Raw genomic sequence first — 18,124 nt, 5'->3', positions numbered from 1 at the left:
TATCTTATTTTTCTACTTCCTTTTAATATCAGAATTCTTAAGTAGTCTTTACTTACAGCTTCTTGAGCCTATCTCTATCCCCAGCCAGCTTTCTTCTACTCTTCATATTATATTGAAAGTACCCAATGTCCTTAACAAATTCAATCTTTATTCTTGACTTTATGGATTCTTGTGAAACTGTTAGCCACTTACTACTTCTTGAAAATCCCTCACCAGAGTCTACTTGTCCATGTCCCTCACTGGGAGGCTCCCCTTACTCTCTACAGGGTGACATTTCACAGGTTGCTCTTTGGCATTTTCCCTTTTTCCATATTGCTTGGTGATAACAGATGCACTAATTCTTAACTATATAATTATATAAAAGGCTCTTACATCTGTTTTTCAGGTTTAAACCTCTCATCAAGTTCCACTTCCTATAAAAAACTGGATCCTAAATATGGCCATTTATATACCCCAGCATCACATTCAACTATTACATTTGGTCTACAGGTGCTCTCGAATTTGACATCAGAGCTAGGATATCCTCATTCCTATAGCCTAACAACACAAAGTAGCCATTCATTTTCTCCTTCTCCTCTTTTATCCACTTAGTGACAGCAGTTGCCTATTCAGAATGTCTCTCGCTTTCTCACACACTGCCCAGGTTCTCACTGTTTCACAGGCCAGACGAATTTAACAGCTCACCAAAGGATCTCTGCCTCCATTCTAGTCTTTCTCAAAACCCCCTCATTATACTTTTCTGCTCAGAATTCTCCAGTGATTCCCTGGGATAAAATGGAGTTTATGCTTCTCACATACAGTCAGAACTCTCTGCAACCTCCGTAACGTCATTTGTCAACTCTCCCCTTAAGTGGGGAGAGAAAAGCTGCCGATGACGGAGACCCTAGAGGAATCAGGTTCACAGCTCGGTGCTTTATATACAATAGTCAATCTTCACAACAACCTGGTGAAGCAGAAATGATTGTCTCCCTGTGATGACTAAAACACAAATGGAATCTACAAAGAACTTAGAGAAAAAAATTACAGGACTTAAAGCCAGATTCTTAATAGTTTTATTTAAATAACAGCAATGTCATTTAAAAATACCATCGTTGGGGAGCCTGGGTGGCTCAGCTGATTGAGCTTTTGATTCTTGATTTTGGCTCAGGTCATGGTCTCATGGCTCATGGGTTCAAGCCCCATGTCGGGCTCTGTGCTGACAGCATGGAGCCTGCTTGGGATTCTCTGTCTCACTCTCTCTGTGTCCTTCCCCAACTCTCTCTCTCTCTCTCAAAATAAATAAATAAACCTTACACAACAGTTTTTTTAAATAGCATTTTTACTGCTTGTATTAACTTTAAAAATGATAATAAAATATACTATAAACCCTCAGTAAATTCGTCATTTTTGACCATCCATAGCTAAGGGCTAAAAAATATATATTTCAAAGCCACTATCAGTAGCCCAAGTGTTATATTTAGTATGACCTATTATTCATATGACAAAATGTATTTGTTAGGACTAAACAATAGCATTTTAACTGCCAGCTCCAAATGAAACAGAAAAATAGCACTAAACTTAGTTCTACGTCTCAATATCCTCCACTGTAAAACGGGGACAATAATGGCATCTACCTCACAGGTTAGGCTTACACCAGGGTCAATGCATGTAACACAGCAATATCGGGGACCCAGCAGAGGCTCAATACACTACAGCTGTTGTTTTGTTTTCATAATTAAAACTCAAGGTTCTCAATGTTGGCAGGGTTTGAATTTCTCAATTTTTGTAAAAATCGGATAGTACAGTAATTCCAGTTGCTATACACTTAACATTTTTTAAAATAACTTGGAGATATCTAATCATACATTATATCTTGTTAGAGATATATCCTTGCAATATCTAATGAAGATGACAATACAGTTCTTCAATAAATGGTACAAATTGTAACTTCCCTTGCCCCGAAATTTATAAATATTGCAAAATAGCTTCACAAATCCTTCACAACTGTGTTCCCAATAAACACTCTTCAGCAATAGTGTATTGGAAGATAAGAGTGTAAACAAAAAAAGGGAAGAACAATACCAGGAGAAGTTGTACTCTGGCCACTGAAAAGGCTGACCGCTGAATCAGCAGAAGGAAGTACACAGGTTTTCTGACTAGAATGAGTTTCTGTTACTGAAAATTCAGCTTCTGAAATCTCCTCTTTGTCACTTTGATCCTCCTCATTCCTATGAGTCAGGAAATGTGCTAATCCAAAGGAAAATAGTAGAAGAAAGAAAGCACAGGGAAAAAGGATACAACGCTTAGTTAACCCTTTTACATGGCAACAGATAGAAGTTTACAACGTATTATTTTGATAACTTTCCACTATATAATGATATAATTGAATATATTTAAAACTTAACCTCTCTCATAGTAAAAAAAATTATGCTTATTTTTTTTAATTAAGTTTATTATTTTTTTAAAGTTTATTTATTTTGAGAGAGAGCAAAAGAGAGAAAGGAGAGAGAGAGAATGTGAGCAGGGAATGGGCAGAGAGAGAGTGTGAGAGAGAATCCCAAGCAGGCTCTGTGTTGTCAGAGCAGAGCCTGTTGCAGGACTTGAACTCACGAACCATGAGATCATGGCCTGCACTGAAATCAAGAACTGGACACTTAACCAATTAAGCCACCCAGGCACCCCAAAACTGTTAAGTTTATTATCAGTTTCAGAAAACATGGCAGACTGAGCTGAAGTGGACAGGTTCATACCCTGTTATAAAAACACAGAAGAAATGCTAAATTAAAAAAAAAAAAAAAAAGATTAGGGACACTGGCTGGCTTAGTCAGTAGAGCATGTGACTCCTCATCTCAAGGTCATGCGGTTGTGAGTTCAACTCCCACATTGGGCATGGAGCCCACTTAAAAGGAATTAAAAAATAAAATAGATTAATATGCAAACAAGCCCTGTAAATAAAGAAATCCCCCAGTGCCGGAAAAGAAAAAGGAATCAAAGCTGGGCAATATATGGAGAAGGATGCTGGGATAGTCCGTAGAGAAACAGGAGATGTGGTTTCTGCCATCAGCTGTGGGGAGAACTGAGCTACCTTCACATGGCCTAGAGCACTGAAGGACAGGTCTGTCCATAAAATGAGGATAAGAAAAACCATGGAGAAGCAGCAAAGAAGTTTTCTATCTTCCTGAATGGTAGATGGGAGAAAAATAAGTCAACTCTGAGAAATCAAAACCTCTGTCTTGCCACAAGCAGGTATGGGATCTGAATTTATACCATCTATGTAGTAAAGCGACTCCAAGCCCAGAAATGTATAGGAAAACTTGTTCCCCAAACTCTTTCTACTTCAGCAGATAGCAAGAAGCAAATACAAAACCACTTCAAAGACAAGTGTATACAACCCAGCAGAACTCTTCTAAAGATAAGTTCATGACAAAAAAAAAAAAAAAAAAAAAAAAAATTACAGGGGTGCCTGGGTGGCTCAGTCATTTAAGCGTCCAACTTTGGTTCAGGTCATGATCTCATGGTTTGTGGGTTTGAGCCCCACGCCAGGCGCTGTGCTGACAACTCAGAGTCTGGAGCTTATTTCAGATTCTGTGTCTGCCCCTCCCCTGCTTGCTCTCTCTCTCTCTCTCTCTCTACCCCAAAAATAAAAACGTTAAAAAAAATTTTTTTTAATTACAAATCACACAAAGAAACAACCATGAAAGAGAGCAGTATGCAGATTTGACTACTGAGAATATGCACACATGAGGTAAAAGAGTATGAAAGGGCATAAAATATTACTAAAATCATTAAGTAGATAAAAGGGCATAGAAACCATAATAAAAGAACAGGATAGTACATCCAGCAAACAGATAGATTTGAAAAAGAAATAAACAGAACCTGTAGACATTAAGAATGCAGTAAAAAAAAAAAATTAAATCCTACAGCAAAGAAGACACGGAAGAGAGAATTAGTAAACTAAAAGACAGATTGGATGACATCACCCTGAGTATATCACTGAGAGATAAAAAGATGGCAATTAATAGTTAAGAGACAGAATAAAGCGAGAGGGTCCAAATAGCTGGTGTTTTAGAAAACAGAACAGAAAGAATGGGGAGGAAGCAATACTCCAAAAGGAAATGGATGAAAAATAACCAACATTAAACCTGCAACTTAAAGAATCATTCCTCTCCCATATAGAATAAATTTTTAAAATGTATACACTGAGACACACTTGTATCAAAAATATAAAATAAGCCAAAAATAAAGAGAAAATTCCAGGGGCACCTGGGTAGCTCAGTTGGGTAAGCATCTTACTCTTTATTTTTCAGCTCAGGTCAGGATCTCACAGTTTGTGAGAGATCACAAACTGGGCATGGAGCCTGCTCAAGATCCTCTCTCTCTGCTCCCCTCTCTCCCTCTGCTCCTCCCCTGCATGTGTGTGCTTACTCTCTCAAACAAACATAATACAATGAAAATGTAAATAAATTAAAAATATAGCCCTAACCCCATAATATTGAGAATCTAAAAATCCCTTTTACAAACTAAAGAAGATATTTTTTTTTCTAAGTTTATTTATTTATTTTGAGAGAGTGAGTGAGCAGAAGTGGGGGAGAAGCAGAGAGAGGGAGAGAGAGGAGGAAAGAGAGCGGGAGAGAGAGATACCAAGAAGGCTCTGTGCTGTCAGCATGGAGACCCAAGCGAACTGTGAGATCATTACCTCAGCCAAAACCAAGAGTTGAACACTTAACAGAGTAAGCCACCCAGATGTCCCTAAAGAAGACATATTAATACAAATTACAAACTACTTAGATCTGAACAACACCAAAACGTGGTTCATATCAACACTCCTGTCTGGGTCCTTACAAGAACACGTTCAGCTTCAAATGCACACATTAGAAAAAGATAAAGAATGAAGTTAGGAAAAAGTCAACAGGTTAAGCCCTCAAAAACAGAAGAAATCATAAAGCTAAGAATAGAAATTTATGAAAAAGAAAATTAGGAGCGCCTGGGTGGCTCGGTCAGTTAAGCATTCAACTCTTGGTTTCAGCTCAGGTCATACTCTCACAGTTCATGAGTTTGAGCCCCGCATTGGGCTTCTCTGCTGTCAGCACAGAGCCTCCTTGGGATTCTCTGTCCCCCTCTCTCTGCCCTTCCCCCACTTGCACTCTCTCTCTCTCAAAAATAAACATTAAAAAAAAATTAAACAGAATCAACAAACCAAAGCCTGTTTTTAAAAAATGCATTACATTGCTGACAAGACTGAATGAAAGACAGTGTAAGGATAACAACTATAGATATAGTAGAAAAGTTTTTAAGTACCCTCGTTTCATTATTTCAATGAGAAATGCAAAAACATACCATCTCACCACTGCCTGGCCATTTAATCAGAACCTCAAATTCCAGTTCTGCAGATGACCAGGGACAAAGAGCAACCACAGCACAAAGCTGTGAGCAACCTCAGTGAGTGTGTGGCTGGTGCTACCCCACTCTAGGAGTTTACAGCACTGGCTTCTCAGGAAAAAATGGCATGGGTGGGAGCCAATCACATGATCACAAAAATACCTAATCTAACAATTAGGGGACTGATGGCTTCAGCTCACAAATGAAAACTGTCCCCAATTCTGGCACTCCCAAGGGCAATGCTTCCCCTTTCAGAGCAAGGTCAGGCCCCCCCTCCCCCCACCACACACACAAACCTTCCGAAATACCAGTGGCTTTTGAAGCAGATGTTTTTTCAAATTCAAGACCAGAGGACAATTCAATATGGTCTAAGGATGTACCCTGTAGAAAAACACATACAAAAAAATAACTTGAAAATTTTAGTTTGATAATTTCACAACACTGTTAAATAATTTTATGTACATTTTAAATATTAAGGGAACAAGTGAAAGAAATGGGATTACATCCAGTAAGAGCTAAATGGTGGGACACATAAAGAGAAGGAAATTTTTATCTATTTGTAGTCTAAATGATTTAACCTTTCCTAAGGAAAACAGCATCACATAATTTTAGACTGGGGAGGAATGTTAATTACCACTTAGACAAAACCTTCATTTTACAGATGAGAGAAGAGGGCCCAAAGAAATTGAGTGACTTTCTTAGTGGCAGAATATGGATCTCAACCTAGGTCTTCAAAGCCCCTAGTCAGCACTTGTGCAGAAGTATCCCTCTGCCTCTTCCAGGCTTACAGTCTGTTCTATTAATTAAAATACACAAGTCAAAACCTCTGTATTTATGTGTACATTACAACAGGATGAGAATATTTTAAAACAATATGCCCAACGTTTCATTTAAATTAGTGCTAGCTCCTTCAAAGTAGTCACCTTAGCAGACTAAACACTTTTGGAGTTTGAGCAACCTCTCTTCCTTTGAAATTGTCTTCCAGGCATGTGCTACAATTATTATTAACTGTTCTGGTGATAAGTCTTTATTATATAAATGTGATTTTATTACTGTCAGAATCTAAAACTGAGAGAGCAAAGATAGCCATTAAATAAACATTCATCAAATGCCTGTCATGTGCCAAGTAAAAGGCACAATCCCTGTCCTCCAATGTTAAAAAAGGCTTGGGCCGAGAGGGGAGCGGTTACAGAATTTTTAGGAACTTTTTCAAAATACATGTGTGTGATCTGCACCCTTCCCCTTGCCAAGCCACTGCCCCTTCCTCTGTCCATACCCTACCACCCCAGATTCAGTAGGCCTGCCATGTATATTTTGAAAAAGATCACGACTTACACATCTGTCCTTTTATGTAGTGGATCCAGATATGTGGAAATTCCTTCTCGAAACTCTTCCTTTGGCTTGCTTTCTCCTGAGTCTCTTACTACCTCAGAATGCTCCTTCTCAAGCTTTGTGGTTGAATCTTCATCTTTAAAAGTTTGTGCACCCACAAAATTCTGCCCTTTATCCTCTTTTACTCCTCATTCAGTGTACTCTCTCTGGGTGAATGCCCTATCATGATTTGAACTTCCTCCTAAGGACTCTAAAATCTGTACCATCAACCCAAATCTAGCTCCTAAGCTCCAGAAGCATATATCCAACTGCCTACTAATCTCACAGCACCTCAAATTTAACATGTTTCTGACTGAAATCACTGTGCCTCCCTCCTCCCAAAACACACATACCACTTCTTCCCTAGTTTGGAAAATGACTCCAGGCTCAAAATCTGGACACCATTGTGATCTTTCTATTCTTCACCTTCCCACAACCGATCACCCTCTGAGTCCTGCAACATCCTTTCCTTCATCCTCAATGCTAAAGTTCAGGTTATTGTTACTTCTTGGCTTGGTATTCAGTGGATCTCAAGCATCAATCAGTAAACCCAGTATAGAGCTAACTACAAAAATTACAGAGCTAGCTACATAAGAATCATTTTTGAAGCTAACTAATAACACAAATTCCTGGGTCCCACCCTAGGATTACTTAAAATCAGAATCTCAGGGGTATGAGGCCATAAGTTTGCAATTCTAACAAGTTCCCCAAGATGACTCTAATGAGTCAGTTTAGAACCACTGTGACCCAACTGATCTCCCTGTTCTCAGTCTTATCCTCTCCAATCTCCCCTCCACACTGCTGCCAGAGTATCTGATCATATCATTTCACTGCTTAAAATTCTTCAGTGGTTTCCTACTGCCTATTTATGGGATAAAATCCTAATCATTTGACATGGAAAACAATACTTTCCATCATGCCTTAGCTGCCCCTACCTACCTCTACTGCCAGATGTCTTAAAGCCCAGTACCATCAACCTCTACCTCACAATGTCCCATCAGCCTTTCCTTATATCACTGATGAATATCAATTCATTATCAGCTCAAGAGTAAGCTCTACAGAGCCTTCTCTGGTGCCACCCCTTCACTCACTCACTTCTCTAGTCACAACAGGTCGTGTGTCCCATACTGTTCTCGCTGCACCCTGTTCATACGCATATACTGGAGTATACATCTGTCTTCCTTTGTTAGATTCTAAGCTGCTTGAGAGTAGTGACTATGTATGCCTTGTTTATCTTTCCATTCCCACAACTTAGCACATGGCCCAGCATATAGCAGAAGCTCAATGTTTACTGAAGGAACAAACTCTTGGACTCTGGAGCAAGCCAGGATTAAGTCTGGATTCAAGGCTAGGTAACATATTTGGCTTTAGATATGCTTAATATACTAAGACATAAAGCAACTTTGAAAGTGATTCCTTGAAATAAGGAGTTCCAAAGATGACTCTGAAACTTAACACTCATTTTGAAGTGATATATTTAAGTCTGGGTTAAAAAAACAAAAAGGAAAACAACCAAATAAACACCATAATAATGTTACTTAATAGTAGCCCTACCTCATATTTTTTCAGTGTAATTTCACATATGTTTAATCTTAATACGTGTTAAATGTTTGAATTAAAGAAATACTATAAACCTAATAAATACATCTTTTAAAATCTCAACCTGCTAGCAATCTGGAATATTTGTTAGGTAAGTCAGTGATGGAATTCTTATCCTGCAGACCAATTTGCATTTCCCAATACAAGGCTTTTACACACTCAAAATATTTTTACTGTTAGTTCCTTAATCTTTATTTTATGTGAATTTTACTTCCTAAAAAAAAAAGTTTGTGCAAAAGAGTTAATTCATGTTTAAGACTTCCTTTCTATTTGTCTAACTACCATGATAATACACATAAATAATCTCTTTCTCATGAGTATTTTTTAAAGATACAGAAACCATCTAAGGACTACTATTCCCATTGTATAAAATATTTAAAAGAAACCGAGAATTCCAAATATAAAGACAACAATATTTGTAAAGTTAAAAAAAAATCTTGCTGAAGAAAATGGTAATTAAGGGGAGGGTTCATTTAAAACCACATTCTTGTTTTCTAATTCAACTATTTCTTTTCATGGTAGGAAGCACTGGTTCACTTCTTAAAAGTTTAAGGCAGTGGTTCTCAACTGGGGGTGATTTTGCCACCCAAAGAACATTTGGCAACATCTGAAGACATTGTTATTATTATTATGCTACTAAACATCCTACAATGCACAGGACGGCCTCCTACAACAAAGAGTTATCTGGCCCAAATGTCAGCCATGCTGAGGTTGAGAAACCCTAATTTCAAAAAATTAATTAATTAATTAATTAATTTCCCATTATTTTGAAAAATCAAATGTCCAAACTTACATCACACCAAAATCTAATAACTCAGTAACAAACAAATAGCTAAAATAAAAGACAGTCTACCTTATCACAATGTCGATCTAGCACTTTTTGTCTGGGGCAATCCCGTTCTATGTTTTCAGCAATGTTCTCTATTGCTAACAGTTGTTCATCAATTTTCTGAAGCTTAGACGTAAGATGCTCTAGCCGGCGAGCTGCAGAACTCTGTGCGGGACGAGCCGCAGAGACATCCCGCAGTAGCTCCCATAGCAGATACTCCTCTGCGGCAGATGACTTTGAGCTCTGCTCTTTGAATCGGCAATCTGGCTTCAGCATATCTAAATATTAATAAAGGTAATATCAGAATTGATTACAATTAAGGGAGAAGTAGATGCTGATGATCTAATTTTTTTTGAAGACCTCAGTTTAAGTCAACAAAACATTCCTTCAGAAATTTTCTAACACTTCAGCTTCCTGACTTCTGAGAGTTGTCTGTTGTGAAATAAGAATATGTAACAGTATTACTATTACCATAGGACTCCATATACAAGGCAGTTTGAATGTTACTTTTACCCTCTGTTTCATCAAAAAGCAACTTTATTTAATATTCTTGACTTTTTAAAAACTCTACTTGAAAACCAACAATGTCACACAGTAAAAGCCAGGCCTGCTGTAGGCCATTACCAACTCTACATGGGATCTCAGGCTAACACCAAACCTCCCAAGACCAATATTAAAGCCAATGACTCTCCCTTACTCTTCAAGTCAATTGATTCTTGTCCCAAATTTGAAACACTTTTTTAAATGCATCCTTTTTCTGGCTTCTGGGTCTCTTCCTCCCCTTACTGGTCTTCCATCTTAGTTGTCTTCTTGTTCTTCTCTTCTGCACCTGCCCCTCTGACCCATCAGTATTTCCAGGGTGCCAATCTCTGCTCACTTTTCTTCTCACCCTGCCCACTCTCCCTGGGTGATGTCACTGATGCACAGGTGACTCTCAAATTCACATGGCACCTTTGTGAGCTCCAGCCCTGTGTCCTGGATATCTCATTTAGGTTGTCCCAAAGCACAGCAATCAAAACTCTGCCCCTCCAACCTGCTCCCTCTTCCTGATTCCCCAGGTTGGTGAACAGCACTATCATTCACCCAGGTGCCTAAGCCACAGGCCTGAGAGTCATTCAAGCTTCTTCTCTTTCCTTCAGATCCAAAGTAACACCGAATATTGAGGATTACCAACCAAAATCTCCATTCCTACTACCACTGCTTAGGTGAAGCCTTCACAATAGATAGACGCCAATTAGTATCTCTATTTTGCCCTCATGTAGTCCATCTTCCACACAGATTTTTTTTTTTAATTTTTTATTTGAGAGAGAGAGAATGCAAGTGGGGGAGAGGGGCAGGGGGAGAGAGAGAGAGAGAATCTCTCTCTTTTTTTTTTTTTTAGTTTATTTATTCATTTTCAGAGAAAGAGAGAGTACAATGTGTGCACAAGCAGGGAAGCACAGAGAGAGTAAGAGAGAGAATCCTAAGCAGGATCCAGTCTGTCAGAGCAGAATCTGACCCGGGGCTTGATCTCACGAACCATGAGATTATGACCCAAACCAACATCAGGAGTCAAATGCTCAACTGACTGAGCCACCCAGGTACCCCCCGCCCCCTCAAGATCTTTTAAAAGACAAATCTGATATTGTTCCTTTCTCACCTCAAAGTCTTCAGTGTTTCTCTAATGCCTTCATCTTAAAAGTCCAAATGCCTGTGAGGACAATGACATTCAGTCTTTCCTCTGCCCCCCTCTCCAGCTCATCTCTTGCTGTTTCTTAAACAAGCAAACTGCTCTACTGCCTCTAAACCAAATGAACTTCAATTTTCTCAATCTCTGCAGGCTTCATCAAACTTCCAAGTCATTGCACAACCTATTCTCTCAGTCTGTATGCCTTTTGTCTCACCAAGTCCTACTTTCCTTTAAGATTCCATTTAGGCATCTCTCCTCTCAATAGTCCAGTCCTCCCTGGAGATGGATTACACGCTGTATTCCCCAAGAATCTCATCCATACCACCTTGACAGCACTTACCATGCTGTGTCATAATCATCTCCTTCTCTGCCTTCCTTTCCTCCTATAGGTGAGCCCACAGGCAGAGAACCTGGTAGTACTCTCTTCTTCAGCCCTGATATCTGGCCCCTGTCTTAGTGTTTATTGAATAGTCACTCAAATGAGGATTATGATGCCTGTCCTACCTAACTCAAAGAGGTTTGTGAGGATCAAATTATGCAACAAAACACTCTGAAAAATGTGAATCACTAAATACATGGCATCACTAAATATATAAATATATGGTGCTTATTATCGCCCAGCCCCAGTCTAGCGTGAAGCTTCCAATGAGAAGATAATGGTAAATTCCAATGCTGGCAATGGTGGTTGTATTATCTTCCCCTACCTGTTTTGGCCTTACTTTTTTTTTTTTTTTTATAAGGAATCTCTACACCTAACGTGAGGCTCCAACTCATGAACCTGAGATTCAAGAGTTGCATGCTCTTCTGACTGATCCAGTCAGGCACCCCTGGCCTTACTTTTTTTAGCTTGACTCACAGTACTTTACCATCTATCCTTCCTGTTTCTCAGCAGCCTGAAGTGTCTCCCTTAGTCACTCTCAGGAAAGAATTTCATACACAAACTTCACGTAGAAAATGTAGCAAAAGAACCAGACATGCTCAAAATCCAGAATGGCCTACATACATAATGAAACATAGCTTCCCTTTCTCTGGAGAATCTGCTCCACTCCCACTGACTAATAGCAAAAATCTAGGAGGGTTAAATACTGAGTTCCAGTGACACTGAAATGTTCTCCCTCTGTCCATCCAGCAAAGCTCTGCTTGCTATTAATAGCTGAAAGCATTCCTTTTGGAGATGGTTTCTAAAATAGGAAGCTGCTGTCATTCAAAATGGTGAGCAAGTATCACTAAAAGCAGAAATTATTATTTGTTTTGCTTTTGTTTTAAATACTTAGGGACCCTGTCCTTCCTTCTGCCAGCCTTTTGCTATAATACAAATCCCACTCAACTCTATTGTATAACTATATTCTGAATCTTTAAAAAAAAATTTTTTTTAAATGTTTATTTACTTGTGAGAGAGAAAGACAGACAGAGTGTGACCAGGGGATGGGGGGGTGGGGCGCGGAGAGAGGAAGACACAGAATCTGAAGCTGGTTCCAGGCTCTGAGCTGTCAGCACAGAGCCCGACGTGGGCTCGAACTCACGAACGGTGAGATCATGACCTGAGCCGAAGTCAGATGCTTAACCGACTTAGCCACCCAGGCGCCCCTATATTCTGAATCTTTAAGGTATGTTATATAAATACCATGATGGAATTTATTTTCAAAATATAAAGCTCTTCCTTTTCATTGGCATTTTAAAGTTGCTTGATTTAATAAAGGGAGAAGGGTCCGCTGACATATTTTTATAACCAGATCCAGAGAATGATCTTCCACAAGGTAGAATAGACTTGATCTCACTGACAAAGGAAATTAACCTGTAGCTTGTAAGTAATTTGAAATGCTGGCTGAGCACAGTCAGGGATCACAGGGAGATGGGTGTGGTTCCAGTTGATGGGTGTGAAAATGAAGGGAAACTAATTAAGTAGCCCACAGGTATTTGGCTGGATGTAACCCACATGACAACCCTATGAGGTTGTATCTCACAGAGATACAAGTAAGGATCAGATAAAGTTAATTTACTTGCAAAAAGTATCCAAACTATGAAGTGACAGAACTGGGACTAAAAACCAGGTCTGTTCTATTTGAATCTAAAAGTTAACCTCTGGGGTGCCTGGGTGGCTCAGTTGGTTAAGCGTCTGACTTTAGCTCAGGTCATGAGGTCACACTTCATGGATTCGAGCTCTGAGCCTGTTTCAGATTCTGTGTTTCCCTCTTTCTCTCTCTCTGCCCCTTCCCCATTTGTGCTGTTTCTCGCTCTCTCTCTCAAAAATAAATACTTTTTTTTAAATTAAAAAATAAAAGTCAAGCTCTTTTCACTTCCCCACACACTTCCCCAGCCTGAAAGATGGTTAGCTTCATACATTCTCCCTCCAGTACCCATGCACCAAACAGCCCCAAGACAGGAGAGAGAAAGGGCAAAGCCTTCAAAATCTGAAATGCTAGCACTTACTGGTACACACAGCTGTAACACACATGCCCCAACACATCCTAAGGTGAGGTTTCCCTGCCACCCATCCTTCCTCAAATCTCCTGGGTGCACATTGTTGATACACAATTAGCAGGCAGGGCTGGACTCTGCCCCCCAAGCATCTGACAACCATAAGGCTGGGTCCACTCCTCCCAACAGCTGTGGAACCCAGAAGAGAGACTGAGCTTCTATTGCAGGAAGTCTGATTGCATATTAAGATTATTCTAATCATCTACTGGATATAATAACCTTAGGTTTTGGAGAAATATTCTTCTAAATCTTACAAATATTTAGCAATAATACAACCTGGTTTATAACTATAAACTGAATATTTTATTAGTAATATTTTATGGTTGGCTATATACTTGTGTATTTTCTATGTGCTATTCTAGAATCTCCCACCTTTTTAAAGTTTATTTTTGACGAACGGGTGGGGGGGAAAAAGAAAGAAGAGCACGTGCACGTGTTCAGGGAAGGGGTAGAGAGAGAGGGAGAGAGAGAGAATCCCAAGCAGGCTCTGCACTGTCAGCCCCAATTCGGGGCTCGATCTCACGAACCATGAGATCATGACCTGAGCCAAAATCAAGTGTCAGAGGCTTAAGTGAGCCGCCTCTCCTACCTTTTTAAACGTGAGAATCCCTTTTTAACACCAAAGCACTCATGACATCCCACAGGATATTTATTTTTAGCCTCCTTACTTAAGAAAAGACATATGTGGAAACAGAGCTGTAGTCTCCTTGCAAAACACCCATGAGTCGCAGCCTTGGAACCATGACTCTACCTCAGTTACCTATCTGCCCCCACTCTCCTTAGCAAGGGAAAAGCCTTTTCCTGGCTTCTTTTGCAATTACCAAGTTTTAGAGCTTATCTCTATACAACAGTAATTTAGAGAAGGGGGAGAATCATGTTCCACAGCTAGAGCATTCACCTGTGTCCTGCTGTATTTCTGATGGTATAGGTGAGGCGATAGCAGGCTCCTTCTCTTCTGAAATTGCTGCCCTCCAGCTTCTTCCATCTAGACAGGATGGAGACACTTTTGCAGGTTTACAAAATAAATCTGTGGTGGAAGTGGCAGACTCTATCAAGAATATGAAAAGCATACAAAGATTGATTCTAACCTTCTAAATAAGGTATTTAAGAGACGAGTAGAACATTTCTAGATGTGAATATAAACATCCAAAAGTATAGTAGGTTTGCAAGAGGAGTGCTAAGAGACCTAAGAAGGGGGAATGAGGCTATACTGAAGAATTTTCCAAAATGTTTTTAACCTACTTAAAAGGCAAGAAAAAATTACCTTCACTCTTAACACTGTGCAGGGGGACAGCATTTGTAACTGAAGCTGCCATATAATGTAACTCTGCAGAAGATGGGACTTCCAGATGATCACTTTGCTGTCTGATAATATGATCATCTGAAGGCTCTTCTCTGACAGGCAATTCCTGTAGATCATCAGCTTTAATGTCAACTACATTTATGTAAGTGTGTCCAACCTGAACCAAAACACATAAAATCAAAGAGAGTTACATTCTTTTTACTCTATAGAGCCACTCTGAACCCTCCTCCCCTGTAAAAAAAAAAAAAAAAAAAAAAAAAAAAAGTTTAATCCTAAACAAGAGGAGCTTATATGAATTTAACTTAGGGAAAGCTGTAGGAAGTATGTGTTATGGCCTTAGCTTACAATACTTTGGGGCATAATATCTAAATCTTAATTTTTTGATCTTTTCAACAAAGTAGCAGATGAGATTTTAGCCTCATTTCATCTATACAAATGAATAATGCAGATGACCATAATAAATTTTAGCACAAAGGTATTATTATAACCTCTGAACAAAGCACAATACCAAATTTAGTACCAGATCAGATGGTGAAGGTGACAAAGGTTTCTCTGATATTTCAGTGGAAAGTTTGAGATTTAAATATACATCTGGTGCCAACACTTCAGGAACATTCAAAGGCTCATGTTCTGAAAATTAAGAAAAGAATCATCAGGAATATTTAAAAAATCTACAAATAACTCCAAGTCATTAGCACTGTAACAAGTAAGCAACAAACAATGTAAAATTTTTTTGTTGAAAATCTAAGTAGGGGGCACCTTGCTGGCTCAGTCAGTGGAGTATGTGGCTCCTGATCTCAGGGTTGTGAGTTTGGCCCCAGGTTGGATAAGAGATTACTTAAAAATAAAATCTTAAAAAAAAAAAAATCAAAGTAGAAGCTTCACAGGTATAAATAAATTTATTCTATCCTAAGGGCAATTTACTCTGGAGTAATTAATAATTAAATGCAGACTGATTAGTGCTTTTTTCATATGAATGATTCACAAGAATAATAAAGTGTCTAAGTAATGTCAAGAAAATGCTGTAATTTCCTATTTCCATTTCAGATATATTAAGTCATGGGTTTTTTTGGAGACTTCAAGAAAATCAGTTTAGGAAATTAACCCATAACTAATTTGTTTTTTTATTCTCAACACTGTTTCTTATTATTTGTTTGTTTTAACAGCTTTATTGGGATATAATTCACATCCTTTAAAAGGGCACAATTCACAATTCAGTAGTTTCTAGTATATTCACAGAGGCCCTGGCTAAATTTTACCCCTTAAAATGTTTAACATTGAAATTTTACAAAAGTCACTAGCTTCTTTTCAAAAGTTCAATAAAGAAGCCTGTCACAGTAGGTTAGCAAATGGTCTAACTCTGTGCCTTCTGTCGTAGGACTCTAATTTTACTTCCTAGGGACTCTGCAGCACAAGTAGGGGTGGGGCAAAGGGAGAGGGAGTGAGAAAATCTTAAGCAGACTCCCCACCTAGCACAGAGCCCGACCTGGGACTCATTCTCAGGATCATGAAATCATGACCTGAGCCGAAACCAAGAGTCAGACACTAAACCAACTGAGCCACCCAGGTGCCCCCTAGCATCTTATTTTCAAAATTCCTATGTAAAATATAACTTCTCATTTTATTGAATACTAGAAACTTGGTACCAAGGCTTCAATTTAAACCATATGACAACCAAAAACCTAGAAAAAAGGAAAGTGAAAATACTTAAATTATCATTCTATCTCTATGGATTCAATTGACTGATTTTATTCCTGTTTTTATGGATGGTGGTAACTCTTGTTTTGGCATCACAAAAACATAATCTTTAAGTAGCAATGCTATTAGCAGAAAAAAAAAGAAAAAATCACACCTGATATGGAAGAAATGATTTGTTCATTTTTACAACATTCAGAAACAACTTCTTGAGAAGCAGCTTTTTTATCTTGTAGTCAATGAGGCGATTTGAAGTGAAAAGAAAAAAAACAAAAAAATTAACAAACAAAAATTAAATACATGAACGCAGATTTTTAGATATCATGTATTAAAGGTAGTAGACAGCTTACGAATTTAGTTTTTAAAAATTAATGATAATTTCAGATTTTATTATTATTTACCCTGGGCCTGATACCTGCATGATAAGAGACTTCTAGCAAACAGGTTGCCAGCTTTAGAAGACTACATAGCAACAAACTACCTTCAAGGCTTTCGCAAAGGCTTTAACTTTTAAGAATGTTTCCCAAGTGTGTATTCACCATTTGCATCAAAAAACATCTTCTACATGCTCAACCTCATTCAGATAGAAAGAAAAACTAAATAGTAAGATGCATTTTCATGACCTGTCAGATGAGTAAAGATAAAAGAGCTAAATCAACATGATGACAAAAAAAAAAAAAAAAAAAGAAAAGAAAAACCTCTCATATATGAGAAGATACTCACTGAGGCATTATTTATAGGAGAAAAATACAAGAAACCACCTAATACATTCAACAATAAAGAATTAGTTAGGGGCATCTGGGTGGCTCAGTTGGTTAAGCATCCAACTTTGGCTCAGGTCATGATCTCGCGGTCTGTGAGTTGGAGCTCTGTGTCAGGCTCTATGCTGACAGCTCAGAGCCTAGAACCTGCTTCGGATTCTGTGTCTCCCTCTCTCTCTGCCCCTCCCCCACTCACAATCTCTGTCTCTGTCTCTCTCTCTCTCAAAAATAAATAAACATTAAAAAAAGTTTTAAAGAATTAGTTAAATATTTTATGACACAGCTGGAAGAAGGAATATGTTTACAAAGTACTTTTTCATGACGTAAATGTTTGGCATAAGCAGACATCAAAGTGAAAAGCAAAGGATCCAAAATATAGGTAACTTCTGTTATCCAAATCTAATCCATTCTAAAAAAATGTGCCGCATAGTCAAATACCAGGAAACTTTTTAAATGGGGGAGAAAAAGGTGTTCCAGCCTATCCAATACTGCCAAACATTAGTAAACACTTCTTAAACATTTCAATAACTATCTATCAAAGATTACTAAATATAAGGCATTTTGAACATCACTTAACTAATGTTCATTTAATCCATTAGTTTGTGTGCAATATGCAATAATACTGACCATATCTGATAGAATACAGATGCTATACTGCAAACACATAGTATATGCTATAATGTAAGTAAATATATAGTATAACACAAATAAATACTATAAGTATATGCTACAGTGCATATACTATATACATATATATATACACTATGTATGTTTGAACTATAATGTAGATAAATACTGAGTAATATATTAAAGAGACTGAGAAGAGAGTGTCCAAAGGTATCTGGGTAAAAGACAAACACTGGGACCCACAAAGGGTTAAGTTCTCAGGGAAGATAGTAATAATATTTGGAAGATGAGAATTCAGACACAGAGGGAGGACACCTGTACTATCTACTGTACCAAACTATGTAAAATGTGCAACAGAAGACTGAAAGAAAAATCATCAAAATGTTACTTCTAAGTGGCATGATTACAGTTAATTTCATCCTCTACATAACTTG

General features: G+C 38.3%; 1 protein-coding gene across 16 annotated transcripts in view; it reads right to left on the bottom strand.

Moving 5' to 3' along the window:
* Nucleotides 1-18,124, bottom strand: part of CPLANE1 (ciliogenesis and planar polarity effector 1) — a 141,081-nt gene that overhangs the window by 32,455 nt on the left and 90,502 nt on the right. For 10 of the 16 annotated variants that reach the window (XM_045038015.1, XM_045038042.1, XM_045038051.1 and 7 more), the window contains 7 exons: nucleotides 16,460-16,531; nucleotides 15,128-15,237; nucleotides 14,569-14,764; nucleotides 14,203-14,352; nucleotides 9,182-9,435; nucleotides 5,655-5,739; nucleotides 2,062-2,226 (listed from right to left, as the gene is read on the bottom strand). In XM_045038015.1, the coding sequence (XP_044893950.1) occupies nucleotides 2,062-2,226; nucleotides 5,655-5,739; nucleotides 9,182-9,435; nucleotides 14,203-14,352; nucleotides 14,569-14,764; nucleotides 15,128-15,237; nucleotides 16,460-16,531 (1,032 nt within the window). The remainder of the gene's footprint in view (nucleotides 1-2,061; nucleotides 2,227-5,654; nucleotides 5,740-9,181; nucleotides 9,436-14,202; nucleotides 14,353-14,568; nucleotides 14,765-15,127; nucleotides 15,238-16,459; nucleotides 16,532-18,124) is intronic. The other 6 variants (XM_045038020.1, XM_045038023.1, XM_045038029.1 and 3 more) reach the window with 6 other exon arrangements.

The sequence above is a fragment of the Felis catus genome, chromosome A1 (assembly GCF_018350175.1).
Source record: "Felis catus isolate Fca126 chromosome A1, F.catus_Fca126_mat1.0, whole genome shotgun sequence".
In the NCBI taxonomy this organism is placed as follows: Eukaryota; Metazoa; Chordata; class Mammalia; order Carnivora; family Felidae; genus Felis; species Felis catus.
The sequence above is the reverse complement of the archived record's forward strand: the minus strand, read 5'-3'. Positions and strand labels throughout refer to the sequence as shown.